The sequence below is a fragment of the Ictidomys tridecemlineatus genome, chromosome 4 (genome assembly GCF_052094955.1).
Source record: "Ictidomys tridecemlineatus isolate mIctTri1 chromosome 4, mIctTri1.hap1, whole genome shotgun sequence".
NCBI classification, from domain to species: domain Eukaryota; kingdom Metazoa; phylum Chordata; class Mammalia; order Rodentia; family Sciuridae; genus Ictidomys; species Ictidomys tridecemlineatus.
Window position 1 is genome coordinate 4349515 of NC_135480.1, and position 19211 is coordinate 4368725.

At 65.1% G+C, this 19211-nt stretch overlaps 1 protein-coding gene across 1 annotated transcript in view; it reads right to left on the reverse strand.

The window, feature by feature from the left end:
* Ano1 (anoctamin 1) overlaps positions 1 to 5007 on the reverse strand; it is a 33923-nt gene extending 28916 nt beyond the window's left edge. Inside the window, exons 1-3 of the mRNA XM_078044859.1 lie at positions 4757 to 5007; positions 3802 to 3871; positions 3095 to 3268 (exon numbers count right to left, since the gene is read on the reverse strand). Of these exons, the coding sequence (XP_077900985.1) occupies positions 3095 to 3268; positions 3802 to 3871; positions 4757 to 5007 (495 nt within the window). The remainder of the gene's footprint in view (positions 1 to 3094; positions 3269 to 3801; positions 3872 to 4756) is intronic.
* Positions 5008 to 19211: the final 14204 nt, after the last annotated feature.

Below are 19211 nucleotides of genomic sequence, written 5' to 3' on the forward strand. Positions count from 1 at the left end.
AGGAGGGAGGAGAGAGGGAGGAGGGAGGAGGAGGAAGGAGGGAGGAAGAGGAGGGAGGGAGGAGGAGAGAGGGAAGAGGGAGGAGGAGAGAGGGAGGAGGGAGGAGGAGAGAGGGAGGAGGGAGGAGGAGGAAGGAGGGAGGAAGAGGAGGGAGGAAGGAGGAGAAAGGGAAGAGGGAGGAGGAGAGAGGGAGGAGAGAGGAGGAGGAAGGAGGGAGGAAGAGGAGGGAGGGAGGAGGAGGAAGGGAAGAGGGAGCAGGAGAGAGGGAGGAGGGAGGAGGAGGAGGGAGGCGGAGGAGGAGAGGGAGGAGGGAGGAGGGAGGAGGAGGGAGAGGAAGAAGAGGGAGGAGGAGTGGGGAGGGAGGAGGAGGATGGAGTAGTAGAAGGAGGAGAGAGGGAGGAGGGAGGAGGGAGGAGGAAGAGGATGGAGGAGAAGGAGGGAGGGGGAGGAGGAGAGGGAGGAGGGAGGGAGGGAGGGAGGAGGGAGGAGGAGGAGGAGGGAGGAGGAGGAGGGAGAGAAAGGAGGAGGGAGGAGGAGGAGGGAGGATGCCCACCTAGGAAAAGAGGACACCGAGGCTGCAGGCAGGAGCCGTTCAGGGTCAGGCTCAGTGAGTGCCTCATGGTGCTGTGGGCGGCGGGCTGGACCCTTGGGTTCCTCTGGCCAGTTTTCAGGGGCACCTCAGTGGACGGGTGGGGCAGGGGCTTGAGTGGGGCTGGCGCAGCCCGGCCCCTGCGGGCCTCTGCGGAGGCCGGAGCCTGGAGATGAGTCACTGGATCTAAAAATAAAGCGAGTGCGTCGCGAGGCCCGCTTCCCTTTCCAGCCAGCTGCGCCTGCCCAGGGGTGCCCAGCAGCGGGGGCAGCGGCAGGGAGGGCCTGAGCCGCCGCAGGCTCAGGCCTCAGGCTACCGGGGTCCCCCGAGGGCCACTTGACGGGCACCAGTTGGATCCTCGGCCTGGGCTGCATCGGACGGAGATGGAGAGCCCCTGGGGGGACGATGACCGTGGGCAGGTGGTCTGGGGGCTGCGGGGACACGGCCTCAGGACGCACAGGGAGGCACTGGGTCCCCTGGGGCCTGGGGACAGCTCCAGGGAGGTGTCCTCTGTGAGCGGCCCTGGGGCTCAGAGTCCCATGTGGAAGGCAGGAGGAGGCGAGATGCGCCGAGGGGACGGGCTGGGCCACTCTGCGAGGCTTTGAGGGGCGCTAGGAGTTTGGCCTTCAGTGTGCTGGCGCGGGGGCTTTGAGCCAGGGGCTGTGCCTCTGTGTCTGTGTCACACGTGGTCCCCCAGCAGGACTGGGGGTGGGGCCCTGGACAGGGCCCCCACCTCACACCGTCACCGGGGCACCAGGCCCTCCCAGTGGCTCTGCCCCCCTGCAGCCTTGGTGTCCTCCACTGTCCCTCATGGCGCAGGGGCTGGCCTGGGCTGTGCAGGAGGCTTCTCCTGGCGAGGCCTGGTCACCTCGTTCCCACCACACCCTGCAGCGTGACGCTCTGGCGTGGCCCTGGCAGAGAGCGGGGTGCCTTGAATCACCGTCCTGCCCTCGCTGTGCCCGTCTGCTCTCAGCAACGGGCAGGGGTGAAATGCAAGCTGCCCCACGGGTGCCAGAGTCAGGTCTGGAGCTATGGTAGCACGGGGTCAGGGCAGGCCACGGAGGAAACTGTACAGTGGCAGCGGGAGTCCCCTGGACAGTGGCCCTTGCTGAGCACTCTGCTGTCACTGGGGACTCCCTGCCCCTTACACGTTGCCTCTCCACTCTCCTCTCCCAGGGTTTCTGTTCTCGTGTGGCTGGAGCACACCCTTTAGCGGCTCCTCGGCCAGCTGGGGCCAGCAGGCGGCTTCTTTCTGAGACCTGGCGAGTCTGAAGCCGTCTTGACCCCACCTGGATCCTTGCTGGACGGTGGAGCTGGCCGTACGACTTAGGTCAGCAGGTGATGTTCCTGGGGAGGGCCCTGCCGGGCCTTTGCTCACGTCCACTGCGGCCGAGTGCACAGAAGCCTGCTGTATGCGGTCCGGGTTTTCTCTCTGGAAGTTGGTGGACTCTTCTCTTTGTCCCAGGTCTGCCAGCGCTTCCCAGGGCGGTGCCCAGGACTAGCCCATCTTTCTCTGCCGTGCTGGGAGCTTCCGTGCAGGGAACTTCGCCGTGTGTTTTGCGATGAGTTCCTCCCTCCCACACCGGTAGCTCCGGGGTCGGGGGTGGGATCTGCACCTGGACTGGTCTTGTTGCTGTTTGTCCTCTCAGTCTTGCCCTCCTGCCCTCTCCTCTTCCTTCCTCTCTCCCTCCCACTCACTCTTCTCCGTTTTTCCTTTCACTTTATGGGATATTTTGAACGTCATTTCATGACTCTCGAGTTGCTTTTGCCTTGGCTGTGGCTTTCATTTTTGGGTTTAGGAGGTTTTGTAGAACCCTCTGATGTTCCTTTTTGATAGCCCCCTGTTCTTGTTCTTGGTGCGCTGTCTCTGGCCATGCTGATGACAGCGAGTTGCTACAGCCCTTTCCTCCTGAGAAGTCTCTGTCCTTCCAGGGTCTTGCCTGGTTGCCTTGGTCTCCACGTTCCCTGTTAGAGGCTGTTTGCAGCCGTCTGGCCGTCCTTGGCCATCAGCTCCTGGCTGCCCAGAGCACTAGGGAGCTCACTGGACGCTCAGGGCGGGCGCATGACCAGTGTACCCCGCCTTGTAGAGCCATCCAGGGCGTGTCTGGGACCCCCGGTGGCCACAGCCTCCAGTGCTTCCTCAGACTCTCCTCAGGTTGAACCAGGGCTGCCAGGAGGTTCTGCCTGCCACCTGGAGGGGCCTGGCTGCCGGTGTCCTGGGGGCTGAGTGGGGACGCCGCAGGATGCACAGGGTCCCTTAACACAGTTTTAATTTTTGCAAGGCCCCCCTGGGGCATCACTGGGCTGGCACCTCTACGTCACCTTTTCCAGAAAACCAGCTCCTACCCTTCCAAGGAGGGTGTGGAATCTCCAGGGTGGGTGCCGGGAAGGGGGCCGTGGCACCGTGCTCTTGATGGCAGTCTGCCACCAAGGCTCCGAGAGGTCGGGTGGCACTGCTGCGGGAGTGGGGGCTCCTCTTCCTTCTCACGGCCTCTGCCCCCTCACCATCCCGTCCTGCGCCAGCATCTGGGCGGGAACCGTGGACCCGGCCCCCCCGGAGCCCGTGACACCCCCCGCCCTTCCACCGTCCCGGGCCCCTTGCCTTTCGCTCTGGTCAGTGAGCTGCCTGTGGACTGGAGCCGAGTCTCCTCGGCTGTTCAAGTCCTGGTACAGCCCAGTCTGCAGCCCAAGAGGCCCAGAGGGGGAAGGAGGGACAGAGGGGAGCAGGGAGAATAGGGAGGAGGGAGGGGAGGAAGGGGAAGGAGGAGGGAGAGGAAGGGTGAGGGAGGTGCTGCCTCCTGGCCTCCTGGCCTCCGCTGCCTCCGCCCCGTGCTCACAGACACCCGACCCCGGGGAGCGCTGGGCACCTCTGTGAAAGCAGAGCCACCCTCTGCTGTGGCCCTTCTCCCCACACTGGCCTTCGCCTCCCTGTGGAAACCCAAGACCCAGACGGGGACCGGGGCTGGCAGACGTCTGTGCCAGCGCCGTCCATCCTGGCCCATGAGTGCTCAGACCGTGGACGGCCCACACTGGGAGTCCCACTGGGTGGAGAGGCCAGACCAGGCCAGTGGCCTCCCCGCACCTGGGCACCAGCCCGTGCTCTGCAGGACCCGGGGAGGCCGATCCAGGCCACCCACGGAGGGTCCGCCTGCTCCTGGGCCCAGGGCGTGGTGCCGTGGGGCTCTGGGTGCCGATGGCAGTGGCCAGCTCACCTGGCCTGCCACCCCCACCAGCCGGTGCAGGGCTGTGGGTCTGTGGCCGCTGGGGGACCGTTTCCTCCAGCTGCTCCAAAGAGAGGTGCAGACACATGGCCCCAGTCCACGGAGTGTCCTGGTGCCGGCGCCTGGCGGGGGCGGGGGCCAGCTGTGCCTGTGGTGAGCCACGTCTGCCGAGCGCGTGGCCCCGGCACTGGGGGGCACTGCACCCCCACCCGTGGCTCCCACGGTCCTCAGGAATGGGCCCTCCCTTTCCCTCAGGTCACCACCCCGTCCTGCGCGAGGTCCTGGGGCGTCCGGCAGCCTCCAGGAGGCCCCAGGGGGCGCTGCCCACTCCTCCTCATGGACGGGGAGACCTGCCCAGCTAAGGGGCCCTGGCCCTGGAGAGGAGGCCCTGATTCTGCAGCCTGCTCTCGAGACACGCGGCCTTGGGCAAAGCCTGCTGCCCAGAGGCCCAGGGCGGGCAACCTCCAAGGAAGCCCCTCTCCTGGCCCAGCAGAGCCACCTTCTGTCCCTGCGTCCATCCTGGTCTCCAGAGAGGCAGGACCAACGGCCACTGATCCTGCGTTGCTGTTGACAGGGTCTTAGAGGCAGGTGGTGGTGGACGGATGGACCAAGCGCTTTTGCCCAGGGAGCTGGCCCATGCTGCCCCGGCTGCTAAGTCCCCTGCAGGCCACCGATGGGCAGGAGACCCCGAGCCATGCTGGTGTGGCTTGGGCCAAGTCCCCAGGCCCTAGGACCAGGGAAGAGGAGGGGTGACCCCACCAGGGCTGAAGCCCGAGAACCCAGGCGGCCAGTGAGTAAGTCCTGCAGCCCCTCGGCCAGCGAGCCTGGACCGTGCTGACCAAGGGCAGGAAGGGTGTCCGCTCTCGGCGGGAAAGCGGAGACCCTGCTCCCTCCTAGTCTCTCCGGGCCTGGCTGGGTGGTGGAGCTGCCCACGTGGAGGACAGACCTTCCAGCCTCTTCTGGAAACATCCCAGACACGTCGAGGAGCTGCTCTACCGGTCCCCGAGGGTCCCCCACGTCCCACTGACACGGAGCTGCCTCGGGCCGGGCTGAGGGGGAGGCCTGGGGCTGCAGCCAGGTCAGCGCCTCCACTGGACGCCAAGTCCAGGTCTCGCTCGTGCCCTGGGCAGTCCACCCCAGGGGTGAAGCTTTCCGAAAGGGCAGGTCTCCTGGTGGCCTCACAGTGACCTCGGGCATGTGATGGCTGTGTCCACGGGAAGAATGGGAACGTCACAGGGAAGACGGCTCTCTAGAAAGCGTCACCAGTACTGGGACCAGCTGGTGTCACGTGCCTGCTGCTGGGACACAGCAGAGGGACACGCCTCAGTCCCGTGTGTTATCCCCGACAGAGACAGGCCACCCAAGCCTGGTCACGAGGACAGGTGGACAGGCCCACATCAGGGAATGACCCCAGGCACCTCCCGGGCCCTCCAAAGCTCTGTGGCCACGAGGACAAAGAAAGGACAGGGTCCCGTGGGGTCAGGAAGCCCGAGGGCAGGGTGCCACAGCGACGGCTGGGCTTACATTGAAACAAAACGTCACCAAGAACGTCACTGGGACAACTGGGAACATCTGAGTGGGACCATGGGCAGGTCCTGATACTGTCCCGACAGTGAATTTTCTGGGTTTTGTAGTTGTTCTGTGGCGTGTGAGAGAATGTCCTTGTTCTTACCAAGAGGCCCAGGGGGACACTTGGGGGTGTCCCCGCCCCTCAGCCTGTGTGGGAGCCCTGCCCCCCAAGTTCATGTATTGGGGGTATCTGGGAGGTGGTGAGGGCCCAGGGCCACAGGTGGGATGTGGGAGGGGACACTGGGCTGTCGTGGACGGGTGGCAGTGGGCAGGCGTCGCTGGCTGGATGGAGCCTGCTCCTCCTCTTCCAAGCCAGATGCTCCCGGCTGCCAGTGGGCTGGACGCGGGGTCCTCTGCCGGCTCCGGGGTTGACGTGGGAGCGTTCCGAGGTCAAATTGTAGGGTCATGACCGCGGCTCCCTAGGCGGCCCCTCCTAGTATGAACGGACGCCTGGTGGTCACTGTGGGTGGGTGGGGTGTGGCCAGGGGGCGGGTCGCTGCCCTGGAAGGACGCAGCTTCCCTGTGGGCCCTCCTGCCCCTGCTTTCTGGCGCCCAGCAGAGCCTGCTCTCCTACCACACCCTCCGCCACGTCGCTCCCTTCACCTGGCCCAGGGAGGTGGCCTGGCTGGCCCGGGACTGGCCTCCACGGCGAGCCCCGAGGGTTCTCCCTCCCTCAGGTGGGTCAGGTGTGTTGGTCATGGTGATGGCCGCCGGATGACACCGCCCCCACAGGCCGGTCCCTTCCTGTCACCCGGTAGGTGCATCCTCTTCCTCTCCGTGGGTGGCCCTGCCGGGTCCACCGTGACCTCCCCTGTGGCCCCAGGGCTTTCCTGTGAAGGTCACAGCCGCGGCAGTCGGACTCCGGTGCTCGTGGGCGTGGGCGAGAGCCACCCACCTTGCAGAGCCCCGGTTTGGGCCCTTCCCATTCCCCCTGGACCTCCGTCACGGACACCCCATTCCCCCTGGACCTCCGTCACGGACACCCCATCCCCCCTGGACCTCCGTCACGGACACCCCATCCCCCCTGGACCTCCGTCACGGACACCCCATCCCCCCTGGACCTCCGTCACGGACACCCCATCCCCCCTGGACCTCCGTCACGGACACCCCATCCCCCCTGGACCTCCGTCACGGACACCCCATCCCCCCTGGACCTCCGTCACGGACACCCCATCCCCCCTGGACCTCCGTCACGGACACCCCATCCCCCCTGGACCTCCGTCACGGACACCCCATTCCCCCTGGACCTCCGTCATGGACACCCCGGTCTCCTCGGTGGGAGGCCGCAGACGCCCCTCCACCCGGGATGCCCTCCCTCCATGGCCGCCCCCATTCACTGTGGGTCAGTTTTCTGAGCGCCTTGGGCCCGTGTCCCCTGCGGCACTGAGGAACAGGGTGGGAGGCCTTGGCGGGCATCACAGTGCCCAGGGGCAGCCGGCAGGACTGCGTTATCAGCAGCTCGTCCCCGTCACGGGGAGGCGGGGGCCACATTGCGTCATCTGCTGTGTCTGGTGGCCCTTCAATCTTGGTTAGTGCCCAGATGGGTCGCCTGGGCCTGGGTGTGGGATCATCTGCCTCGCGCTGGCCGCCCTGTCATCTCCCTCTCAGGACTCCCGGGCCTTCCCGCGGCCTCCCCCCACAGCGAGCAGGCCCCCCACCCTGCGCCCGCCCGGCGCTCTGCCATTTCCTGGCCTAATTCAATGAGCAGGGCCTTATCTGCGGCGGCTCTGGGCCCAGCGGACGCGCTCTCCCCGATGGCTGCGGCGCCAGATGCATTTTGCTCCTTTAATGTTTCCTGATGGTTTCCAGAGCTGCCTCTGTCATGCGCGTCTCCTGGGGTACGGAGGCCCCTGTCACCGGTTCTTGGTCTCCAGGGTGGCCGGTGGGTGCCATCAGGCTGCTGTGTCCTTGGAGACAAAAGCCCGCGGCCTGGCACTGCCCCTGGGAGGGTGCATACGGGACGGTGACCACCTCTCGCCTTCCCGGGATCCGCACTGCGAGCCGGTTCTGCGGAGATGGCACCGGCCTCGGCCCCTGAGTTGCGCCTGGAGGTGTCGGATGAATCATCCATGACCAAAGCCCTCGCGGCTCGCAGGACCTCCTGGGCCCAGAGGGACGTGCCAGGCAGGCCGTAGCTTTGGGGGCAGGGGCCAGGTGAACCTTTATTGTGGCCTTGGTTGTGAAGCGTCACGGTCACCACACAGCAACCGCAGGCAGGCCCAGCGTGGAGAGGGAGGGGACAGGGCCTCCCGGAAGAACCAGGGTGGGAGGCCCGGGCGCAGGGCAGAGCCGGCCGCTCCATAGGGCGACGCTGGGGGGAGTCCTGCCCAGAGTCAGGCTTTACTTCTGTTCTTGTCTCACTTTCTTGCTCGAGGAAGAATCTGTGACTTTTACGCTGCCATCGAACAAAGAGGATGTTGGCCTGAGCTTAGCAGTGGACAGGGCTGATGAAAAGTGCTTTCCAGGGTCACTCCTGTTTCCAGCCATTCCGTGGGGGGTGGCTGCTGGGAAATGCGGGGCGTGGGTCCCGCTGCGCTCTGCCCAGGCCCTCTGAGCTGGCCGGGGAGCGGGCCTCTCTCTGGCTTTCGGCTGGGAGGTGCGTCCTTCTCTCCCTCTCTCCGTCCTCCCTCCACGCTGACCGTTATTTCTCTCCGTGTGGGAGAGGGACGTCTGAACGGCAGTGGGTCAACTGCCGTCTTCTCTCCGATGTCCCTGGCTGGGGAGGGGCCTGGAGAGCATTGACAGGGCATTGACAGGGCCCGGTCAGGGAGGGGGCCGGGAGGGCGTGCTGTGGCCTTCTGGTTGCTCCTGGGACAGCTGAGCTGCTGCGGGCCCCAGGGGCAGGTGGCTCCTGGTGATTTGGTTCTTAGTCTGGCCAGAGTGGAGGTTCCCGCTCAGGAGTACACAGATGGCCACCACTGGGCCACTGCCCCACATCTCCACAGAGCATCAGGGTGCCGCCGCTCGCCCAGGAAGAAACCCAGGCCCCGGAGCGGAAGATGAATACGTATCGCGTTTGCCCCTCGGAGAGTCGAGGATCAGGCGGAGGGAGTCGGGCCGCGGAGCCGGAGGACGGGGTGGCCAGCCACCGGCCATCACAGCTTGCTTTCTCCCCGATGGGACGGGGGAGGGGGGACCTAGAAGAGCTCCTGGGGCTGCCCGGCTCTCGGCCCCGAGGGCGGCTGCACGGCAGGTGGCGGCGGGAGCAGTCGGGGGGTTCCAGACAGTGGGGGTCACAGAGTTGCCCAGGCAGGGAGGACCGTCCCCCACAACACTCCACCCACCTGCCCGTGACTGGGTCCTGGTGCGCGGGGCCAGCCCAGGTCACCGGGAGGACGTGCCTCTGAGCTGCTTTTGCCTGTGCCTCGGTTTCACCCTGGTTCTGTGTATTTTGGGGAATTATTCCCGTTCCCAGAGTCGCCGACCTTGGCCAGGAGCGCCCTTGGAGCACACCAGGACCCTCTTCTTGAATCATAACAGAAACTCGGACTCGGAGCCCGGTCTGGAGGGAGACCCTGTGCTCAGCCTCAGACAGACCTCACGGACCTTCCGCACTGAACCCGGGTCGTCTGTCTGTCCTCTTCACAGGAAAAAATGACGAGAAACTGTCTGCAGGGTAGACGGCGACCAGCGGGTGGACCCAGGGCAGGGGACCGGGTTCTGGAGTGGGCGGGCGGCTCCACGTCGTGGGCTTCCCTGACGTGGACATGTGACATCCCCCTTGACAGCACCCCTGTGGGTGTGTGGCTTGGAATCTGCGATTCTGTTCTTTCTCGAATGGCCCCTGTCCAGTTGCTCGAGCTGCAGGCTGTGCAGCCCCGGGTGCGGCCTCCTCTGCGCCCACCCGCGGTCCCTGCCTTCCCGGAGTGGGGAGCGGATTCCACCCAGCACCCTCATCTTCCACCCACACGGCCGGCGTCCCCCTCCCGGGTCAGGACTCTGCACCCACCAAGCACGGGTCCGTCCCTCCTGTACCCATCCCTCCGACTCTGGCATGGCATTTCACAGTCCCCTCCCACCTGCGTCACTTTCACGGCCGGCCAGGCCTGATGGACAGCTCTCAGGAGGACGGCTGGCCAGGACAGAGAGCTCACGTGCCCCGCTTCGGGCCACACTGGGGCTCAGACGCAGGCTGAGGCTCCAGGGCCACCCATCTCCCTGGTGGTCACGAAGCGGCCATGCCCTGTGTTTGTCCTCCCCTGTGCGCTTCCTGTTAGACCTCGCTTCAGTCTCTCGGCTGTGGCAGCCCTTGTTACAGACGAGGACAGTGAGGCCCAGAGTGGACGAGCAATTCTCTCCCAGGTTATAGGCAGCGAGTGTTGGGTTTGGGTTCAGCCCTTTGGGTCCTTTCTGAGTGACTGTGGCACCCCCAGGAAAGCCCCTCCTGCCACACTCTTTTGTGTGGAATATTCTAGAATGTTGTTTCTTGGGCAGACCCGCCGTCCTGAGCGGCTGACCCCCGCCTTCCTGGGGTCTCTTTGATGAACCACTGATTGCGGAGGACCAGCAGCCCTTTATCTCCACCTGGCAAACCCATTAGGACCAGGGCCCCTGCAGCCCCTCGGAGGGTGACGTAACCTGCCTGTGGTAATGTTCCTGGGGACCCCACGATAAGGAGAGTGGCCCCGTCCGCGTGGCCGGGCGCCCTTCCCTGACAGCGGCGGGAATTAGCAGCCAATCTCTCCATTTATCAAAGCCCTGGGGCGCAGGCATCGCGGGCTGGTGTCCCCCTGGGTCTGCTGGGCTGCTTCCTGCAGTGGGGGCTGGGGGCCGGGCCCGGGCAGCTGCACACAGGGAGCCAGGGCCAGCGGGGACCTGTGAGGCCTGCAGTGCCGTGAGGGGGGCTGGCCCCGCCTGGGAGGGGAGGACTCGAGGTCTGCCGGGCACGGGCCGCCGCCAGGGACCTGGGCACCCACAGCAGGTCCCCTCCCCCTGCCCCGCTCCCCACCCGAGGCCTGCTACGTCCCGTGGACAGCAACCTGCTGTGACCGTCCCCCGGATGGAGCATGCCACCCCCAAGGCAAGGTCAAAAGGCTACTTTGTGTCCCCGGCCCTCATCCTCCACCTTGTGAGGAAGCCCAGGCCACATGGACAGGCCTCGCGTGCTCTGGCCAGCGGACCCTGCAGGGAGCCTAGGGACAGCAGCCAGCCAGCAGACACAGAGGTGAGCTGGCCTCCAGGCCATCCTGCTCTGGCCTCTGAGCCACCCCTGGCAGAATGGTGTGTCCCCAGTGCCCCCTGGAGCCCCTGACCCCTGAGCCAGGGAGAGGACAGGCGAGGACGGACCTGCAGTCCCCGTTCCGGGCGGCACTGGAACAGACGGGAATCCCCGGACGTCAGGGACTGTCCGGGGGCTTCCTCTTTGTCTTGGCGAAGGGACATCCCGAGTCCTGGGCCTGGCCCCTCCTGGTCCCTCACCTGCTCCCCCAGGAGCAGGACAGACTTGACTCAGGTACAAGACAATCGACTGGAATCGAGCGTTTTTGGGGACAAACCTCCGGAGGTGGCTCATCATTTTCCTTGAACCTGGTAGAGCTCGGCGGGGAACCGGGGGGAACGGGTCCTGGCAGAACAGTTGGGGGAGAGCTGGAGATGAGACGGCCCTGGATCACCCGCCCTCGTGAGAAGAGGAGGGACGTGGGGGACACCATGTGACACAGAGGCGGACAGACCCAGGGGCCCCCTGGGCCACCGTGAGTGGGAGAGGCAGGAAGCACCTTCTCGGGGTCCCCCTCCAGAGGCAGCGTGGTCCAGCCCACTGCTCCCTTTAAAACGTGCCGTCTGCAGAACAGAGAGAGGGTGAACAGCTCAGGGGGTGGAGGAGGAAGTGGAGGGACGGGGATGGGACAGAAGGGCTGGGCGAGTGCCTTGGTGGAGCCAGACTTTGTCCCCACCGCTGGCTTTCTCTCTGGCCTTCCTGCCTCCCTGGGGACACCGTGTCTTCCTCCCACCTTGGGTGAGACTGTCGACAGGCAGCCGCCGCCGCAGGGCCTCTCTGGAGCCTGCTGCCTGGCCTGAGTCCTGGGTGACCCTCCCTCATCCCGTGGGTGACCCTGGGCTGCGTGACCCTGGGCTGCGTGACCTCCGTGCCCGAGTCCCCCTCTGTGAGGGGGCTGGGAGTTAACTGAGCCCTTCGAGTCATGAGGGCACTCGGGTGGGTCTGGTGGCACTGCCTAGATGTTGGGGGACCCCTTGCCTCTTGTGCCCACGGCCTCCCTGGCCAGCGTCAGCTGGTTGCTGCGGGGCTGGGGCTGGGGCTGGTGATTGGAGGCGGGTGTCCCAGCTTGGATGGGGGGCGGTTGGGAGCCAGAGTCGGGAGAGGCCTGCGTGTCCCAAACTCCCTGGGGACTTGATTCAAGACCCCAAGGCCAGCTCTGAAGTCCCCATCCTGGACAGGTCGAAGGAGGACAGGGCAGGGACAGAGGCCCCAGAGGCAGTCCCGGGGGCTGGCAGTGCCTGTGGCTGGAGGCTGCCCCAGAGCTGGCCCGGGAGAGGTCTTCCCAGGACCAGGGGAGAGGAGGTCAGTCTGGAGGTCAGAGACCCCCTGGGAGTGACCATCTTCCTGGCCTGTGCTGGGGCAGGCAGAGGCATGGGGCCATCTGCATGAGAAGTCAAGCATGTGCCTGGCCTCTGTCGGAGGTCCCCAGAAAACCGCCTTCGTGCGGGAACCGTGTTGTTGGCTGCGTGGTGCGGGAACCGTGTTGTTGGCTGCGTGGTGCGCCAGTGTAGACCAAAACCACTCGATTCAGTTTATCATAGAAAATTTCATTGAATGGAAACTTTTACAGGAAACACAATGATAGTAAAAAAGACAAAAGGGGGGCACTGGCTGGAGGTGGGCTGTGCAGAGTTACTGCCTGTGGACACTGCCCTGGCCAGGGCCAGGCTCTAAGCGAGTCCTCCGACCAGCCAGGGGACACTGGGGGGTGGGGTCTTGCTGAGCCTCAGTTTTCTCCTCTGCAGACAGAGGAGCCACTGGGTGGGGAGGGAGAAAGGGAGACACCAGGGCGGCCCCAGGGCCTGCTGGGGAGGGTAGCTGGTGGTGCGGAGCCGATGGCCCTTGGTGACCTTGGCCGGTTGGTTTGTCACCGATGGAACTGGCCCCGTGACTGTCTCTGTGTTGAGGGTGCTTGGGTGCAGTGGGCTGGAGGTGGCCACCTGGCTGGGCATCACCTTCCCTCTGGGGCTCAGCTGGCCACACGGTGGTGTCCTGCGTCTCAGGGCTTGGAAGTGGGCAGCTCTGCCTCTGGAGGTCGGCCCTGCCCCTCCGGCCCTCCCCTCCGAGCCTCCATCCTCCCGTCTGTAGGACGGGGACTTGCACCGCAGGCCTGCCGCAGGCTGTCCTAAGATTGGGGACACAGGGCGCAGGGCAAGGGCCCAGCAGTGGCCGTCCCTTGGCGAAGGGTGAGGGTGAAGCCCCCATGGGGAGCCAGGTGGGGCCGCTGGTGTGAAACTGGAGGTGCTGGGGCTTTGTGGGGGGGGTGAGGAGGGCCTGGGCTGCTGACGGAGACGGGGACGGCCGGGGGCTGCTCTCCGAGACGTGGACGGTCAGGGTGCAGATCTGGAACTTCAAACGGTGGCAGGGAAAAGCTGCCGGTGGGACCCCAGGGACCGGGGAACAGAGAGCCAGTGACTCAGCTGACCATGCCCAGGGCTTCAATGGCCAGCTGGGAGAGTGGGCACGCCGTTTCCCAGCTTGCTGCCTGTCCCCCGGGTGCTGTTGGGCCCCCCAGCACTCCTGCCCTGGGAGGGTGGCCTTGGCAGAGCAGTCCCAGGCTGAGAGTGGACGTGCCCTTGGCCTCGAGCAGGGGTGACATTTTCGAGTTGTCTTTAATTCGCCTTGAAATCAGGCACAGACCCTTTGCAAGACAGGAAGCCGTCTCTCTGCCTGACATGAAATAGCGCTGCCCTCACCTTGAGTCAGTTAGACGTGTCTCAGAGGAATGGCCGACCGGAGCAGCCCGGTCCGCCTGGCCGGCTCGGCCTTTGATAGAGGGTCTGATAAGAGACCCTGGCCTATAAACACCCAGACCCGCTCCCGCGGGTGCTGTGGACAGCAGGCGGAGGGAGGCTGGCCTGGCCGCCTCTCCTGACCTTGGGTACTCTCCCTGTGCTTCGGGGAGGGGAAGGGGCCCATCTGGAATTCAGGTCGCAGGCTGAGAGCGCCACTTCCGGGTGGCAGCCCCGGCTGGACAGTCCCCTCCGCCCAGCAGCCCAGCTCTGGTGGCCAGGCGTCCAGATGTGGGAGCCGTTGGGGGCCGCCCACCCTGCTGAGGCTCCCGGAGGTGGCAGGAGGCGCCTGTGTCCCTCTGCTCGCCGCTCCCCTTCTGGACACTGGCCCCCTGGCTCCGCAGACGTGTGCGAGAGTCCTTGGCCCAGGCTGTGGGCACGTGGGCTCATGCCTCCCTGTCACTCTCCGGGGCTCCCCGCAGACGGCAGCCCGGGGTGGTGGCCAGCGAGGGCCCGGGGGCTGGCTTTCCCGGGTCCAGAGCCGTCCCTCCTGCCAGCTCCAGTCCCCGGTCCACTGGCTGGCTCCCCTGAACCTGTTTGCATCTGTGCCACCTGGTCCCCGAGGCCTCGAGAGGCCAGTCCCAGGAGTTCCCAGAGTGCTCTGCACCGTGGATGGCTGGCCTCTCGCGTCCTTCTGAGGCTCGGCACCCAGCACTGCCCGAGGCCACTGCGGCTCCGTGCCACCGTTGGTCTTGGGCCAGGTGCCTCTGGGATGGAGGGGGGCACTGCCCCAGTCCCTTCCCCCTCACTGTCCCTCCTCCCCTCAACCCCAGGTATCCACGGAGTGTCCCTCACCGGAAGCCCTGGGAGGTGGCATGTGAACTCCCCCCCCCCCGGGGTGCTCCTGTCCCTCCCGTCCCAGGTGCGTCCCCTCTCCCCACTCAGAGCCCTCCACCCACCAAACGGGGCGTTTAATAGGAGGGAGAAGCTGGCCGGCTGCCCGGAACCCTGACGAGAGGCAGAGTGGCCTCTGGTAACCGGCCACACACCTTCACTGCAGATTCGCTCCAAATGCTGGACCTGGAGGGCGCCTGGGAGCCACGGGGGGAAGTGCCACCCGGAGCGGCTCAGGCAGGGCCAGTGGGCACTGGGTGGAGTCTGACCACTGTGGATAGATGGACATGAGGTAGCTCAGAGGACGAGGCTCAGTTCAGCTCATTCGGGTCTCCAGCTGCTGGCCGAGGTCCCCTCCCCGACACGCCCTCCCCTGAACTCGGCATTCGCAGCCGATTTTGAGGTCCCGCTGGGAGAGTCCTGAGCCTGTAGCAGGGCGGGTGTGAGCCAGCAGGTGGTGGATGGGGAGCAGAAGGAGGAGTGGACGTCCATGGGGACACTCCTCCTGGAGCCCCACAGCTCTGTCTGCCCAGCCGCGGGGCCTCTCACTTCAGAGCTGTACTCAGGGGCCACTGGGGCTGGAGCCAGATCTCAGAACGTGGGGACAGGGTCCAGTGTGCGCTGGAGAGACTGAGGACAAGAGAAGGGCCAGGTGCAGGGGGCAGTCGGAGGTCAGTGGTCAGCAGGCCCAGCCCTGAGCCCAGGTGGGCAGGCGACACTGCTTTGCACTGAGGCCACAGGAGCTGGAATCTCCCCATGGGGTGTGTGGCCACAGGAAGACACGCAACTTGGGCACGTGGCAGGACTAGCTCTGGCTCATCTCTTCCTCTGTTCCAGGAGTGGACATGGCTACTACCTCAGGTGCCTCGAGGTGGGATGGAGCACGAGGGCAGAGGGTGGCCCACACTCCTCAGAGGGGCTGGTCTGTCACCCTGGGGCTGTTCTGGATCCACACTCCAGTTCTGCTCTTTACCAGCGGCAACTCTAGGCAGTTCCTAAACCCTTGGGCTTAATGCCTTCATCTGGGGGGTAGGACAGTGTGTTCCTGATTATAGGCCTGGGGGTGCGTAGGTCAAGTCCATGTAGAGCACCAGGAACAGGGTCTGCTCGGTACTGACTGGGGGTGGACAGTTGCTGCGATTATCATGGTGGTGTAGTGACGATGGTGATGGTGATGATGGCAATATTGGCGAAGGTGGTGATGGTGGTGGTGGTGATGGTGATGGTAATGATGATGATGATGATGGTGATGGTGGTGGTGATGGTGATGGTGATGGTGATGGTGAAGGTGGTGGTGGTGATGGTAATGATGGTGATGATGGTGATGGTGATGGGGGTAGTGGTGGTGGTGATGGTAATGATGGTGATGGTGATGGGGGTAGTGGTGGTGGTGATGGTGGTGGCAATGATGGTGATGGTGATGGTGATGGTGAAGGTGGTGGTGGTGATGGTAATGATGGTGATGATGGTGATGGTGGTGGTGATGGTGATGGTGGTGGCAATGATGGTGATGGTGATGGTGATGGTGATGGTGATGGTAATGATGATGATGGTGGTGATGGTGATGGTGATGGTGATGGTAATGATGGTGATGGTGGTGATGGTGGCAATGATGGTGATGATGATGGTGGTGATGATGGTGATGGTGGTGATGCTGGTGATGGTGGCGATGATGGTGATGGTGATGGTGGTGGTGGTGGTGATAATGACAGTAGTGGTGGTAGAGATGAAAATGAGGAACTGACTACTTGTTATGCCAAAATTTGACTAAGGCGTGACGATACCACAGTGAATAAGACAAATGTCCCTGCTCCCCTAGGAACTGGCCCTAAGGAAGGCACTTGCTGGTGAATAGCAAATCGATCGATGTGTAAACAGAGGGAGGATTCAGGGTCAGGGGATGGGCTGGGGCACCTGGGCTGCCCCCTGGAGGAGGTGGTGTTAGAAGCAGTGGGGGAGCCACCATCTGGATTGGACAAGGGGCGGGCATTAATGAGCCATCCCCTCCGTCCCCTCCAGCTGGGTTTCTGAGTCCATGTCACTCTTCATGACCTGCTGGACTGTCAGTCTTGGACTAGTGCCCTTTCTAGAACTCAGTGGTCCCCTCTGTGAAGTGTGTGTGGGGAGTGGGGCCAGGGGCCCCTTGATCCCTCCGTCTCTGAGAGTCCAAGCACCTCTGGGGACCTCAATGGGCCACAGAGTAGCCAACAATAAACAGTCAGCGTGAGGGGCCCCCTGGGTCGGGGCCCCCTGGGTCGGGGCCTCCCTGGGTCAGCGCCCCCCTGGGTCGGGGCCCCCTGGGTCAGTGCCCCCCTGGGTCAGCGCCCCCCTGGGTCGGGACCCCCTGGGTCGGGACCCCCTGGGTCGGGGCCCCCTGGGTCAGTGCCCCCCTGGGTCGGGGCCTCCCTGGGTCAGGGACCCCCTGGGTCGGGGCCCCCTGGGTCGGGGCCCCCTGGGTCGGGGCCCCCTGGGTCGGGACCCCCTGGGTCGGGGCCCCCTGGGTCGGGACCCCCTGGGTCGGGGCCCCCTGGGTCGGGACCCCCTGGGTCGGGGCCCCCTGGGTCGGGGCCCCCTGGGTCAGCGCCCCCCTGGGTCGGGGCCCCCTGGGTCGGGGCCTCCCTGGGTCGGGGCCCCCTGGGTCAGTGCCCCCCTGGGTCAGCGCCTCCCTGGGTCGGGGCCCCCCTGGGTCAGGGCCCCCCTGGGTCGGGGCCTCCCTGGGTCAGGGACCCCCTGGGTCGGGACCCCCTGGGTCGGGGCCCCCCTGGGTCAGGGCCCCCCTGGGTCGGGGCCTCCCTGGGTCAGGGACCCCCTGGGTCGGGACCCCCTGGGTCGGGGCCCCCTGGGTCAGCGCCCCCCTGGGTCGGGACCCCCTGGGTCGGGGCCTCCCTGGGTCGGGGCCTCCCTGGGTCAGTGCCCCCCTGGGTCAGCGCCCCCCTGGGTCGGGGCTCCCCTGGGTCGGGGCCCCCTGGGTCGGGGCCTCCCTGGGTCGGGACCCCCTGGGTCGGGGCCCCCCTGGGTCGGGGCCTCCCTGGGTCAGCGCCCCCCTGGGTCGGGCCTCCCTGGGTCAGTGCCCCCCTGGGTCAGCGCCCCCCTGGGTCGGGGCTCCCCTGGGTCGGGGCCCCCTGGGTCGGGGCCTCCCTGGGTCAGGGCCCCCCTGGGTTCTGGCCCCCCTGGTTCAGGGCCGCCCTGGGTCAGTGCCCCCCTGGGTCAGCGCCCCCCTGGGTCGGGGCCCCCCTGGGTCGGGGCCTCCCTGGGTCGGGGCCTCCCTGGGTCGGGCCTCCCTGGGTCGGGCCTCCCTGGGTCGGGGCCTCCCTGGGTCGGGGCCCCCTGGGTCAGCGCCCCCCTGGGTGGGGGCCTCCCTGGGTCGGGCCTCCCTGGGTCGGGGCCTCCCTGGGTCGGGGCCCCCCTGGGTCGGGGCCCCCCTGGGTCGGGGCCCCCTGGGTCGGGACCCCCTGGGTCGGGGCCTCGGGAGGTGGACGGTCACCTCACAGTGGGCCTCTGTGGCCTCTGCGGCTTACCTGGGACGGAGCTGGCTCCAAGAGCCAGTTCCCCTGGATCAAAGGGTCTTTGGAATCCTCCGCGGGTCATTTGCCATGACGTCTTCTGTTTAAGCAGCGGCTCAGGCGGAGGGTGAGCTGAGGCCGTGTCTGGGAGGAGGGGCTGGCGACCTCAGCCCTGGCCCCAGCTCTGGGAAGGCCCAGCTCGGGGGAGCAGGCATATGGAACCCATTTGGGACATTCTTTCTGCATAACCCTTTTTCCAGGTGAGACGCAGGCGGTGTTGACTGTGCGGTCCAAGCCGCCCCCTGCTAGCTGGCTGGCTTTATGGGCCTTAATTAAACACACGGCCTCCCTGGCCGGGAAATTGGACACTTGGAGCAGAGATGGTGGGTCGGCCTCGGGGAGGCCAATCATAACCCTGTCCTCCCGGACCTCACAGACCTCCGAGTGCTTGGAAAATGTGTGCCTGACAGAGGGGCTTTGATTGCCAGCATGTCTGCACAGCGTCAGGCCTGTTTCCAGGCCCGAGGCAAATGGTGGTCAGGTCCCAGGTGGCCGGTGGGGAGCCCCGGAGACCAGGGCTTTCAAGCTTCATAAGCCTCGGAGCTCTGCTTTCATTGCCCATCACGTGGACGCCCAATGGAAACCAGATGAGTGCTCAGGCGGGCGGCGGAGGCTGTGGGCCGGGGGTACACAGGTGGCTACCTGATTACCCTGGGCATAGCCCGGCACGAGCAGCAAGGTGGTAATAAGGCCAGCGGCTGCTGCCTGGGGCAGGGGAGGTGTTTAGGCTATGCCTGGCTCTGTCTGATGGTGATGGTGGTGATGGTGATGGTGATGATGGTGGTGGTGATGGTGGTGATGATGATGGTGGTGATAGTGATGGTGGTGATGATGATGATGATGGTGGTGGTGGTTATGGTGGTGATGATGGTGGTGGTGATGGTGATGGTGGTGGTGATGGTGGTGATGGTGATGGTGATGGTGATGGTGGTGGTGATGGTGATGGTGGTGATGATGCTGGTGATGGTGGTGATGATGGTGATGGTGATGGTGATGGTGATGGTGGTGGTGGTGGTGATGGTGATGATGATGATGGTGATGGTGATGGTGATGATGATGATGGTGATGGTGATTGTGGTGATGGTGGTGATGGTGATGATGCTGCTGATGATGGTGATGGAGATGATGATGATGGCGATGATGATGATGGTGATGATGATGATGGTGATGGTGATGATGATGGTAATGGTGGTGATGATAGTGATGATGGTGGTGGTGGTGGTGGTGGTGATGATGATGATGGTGATGATGATGATGGTGATGATGATGATGGTGATGATGGTGGTGGTGATGGTGATGGTGATGATGGTGGTGGTGATGGCGATGATGATGGTGATGATGATGGTGATGGTGATTGTGGTGATGGTGGTGATGATGATGATGGTGATGGTGATGATGATGGTAATGGTGGTGATGATAGTGATG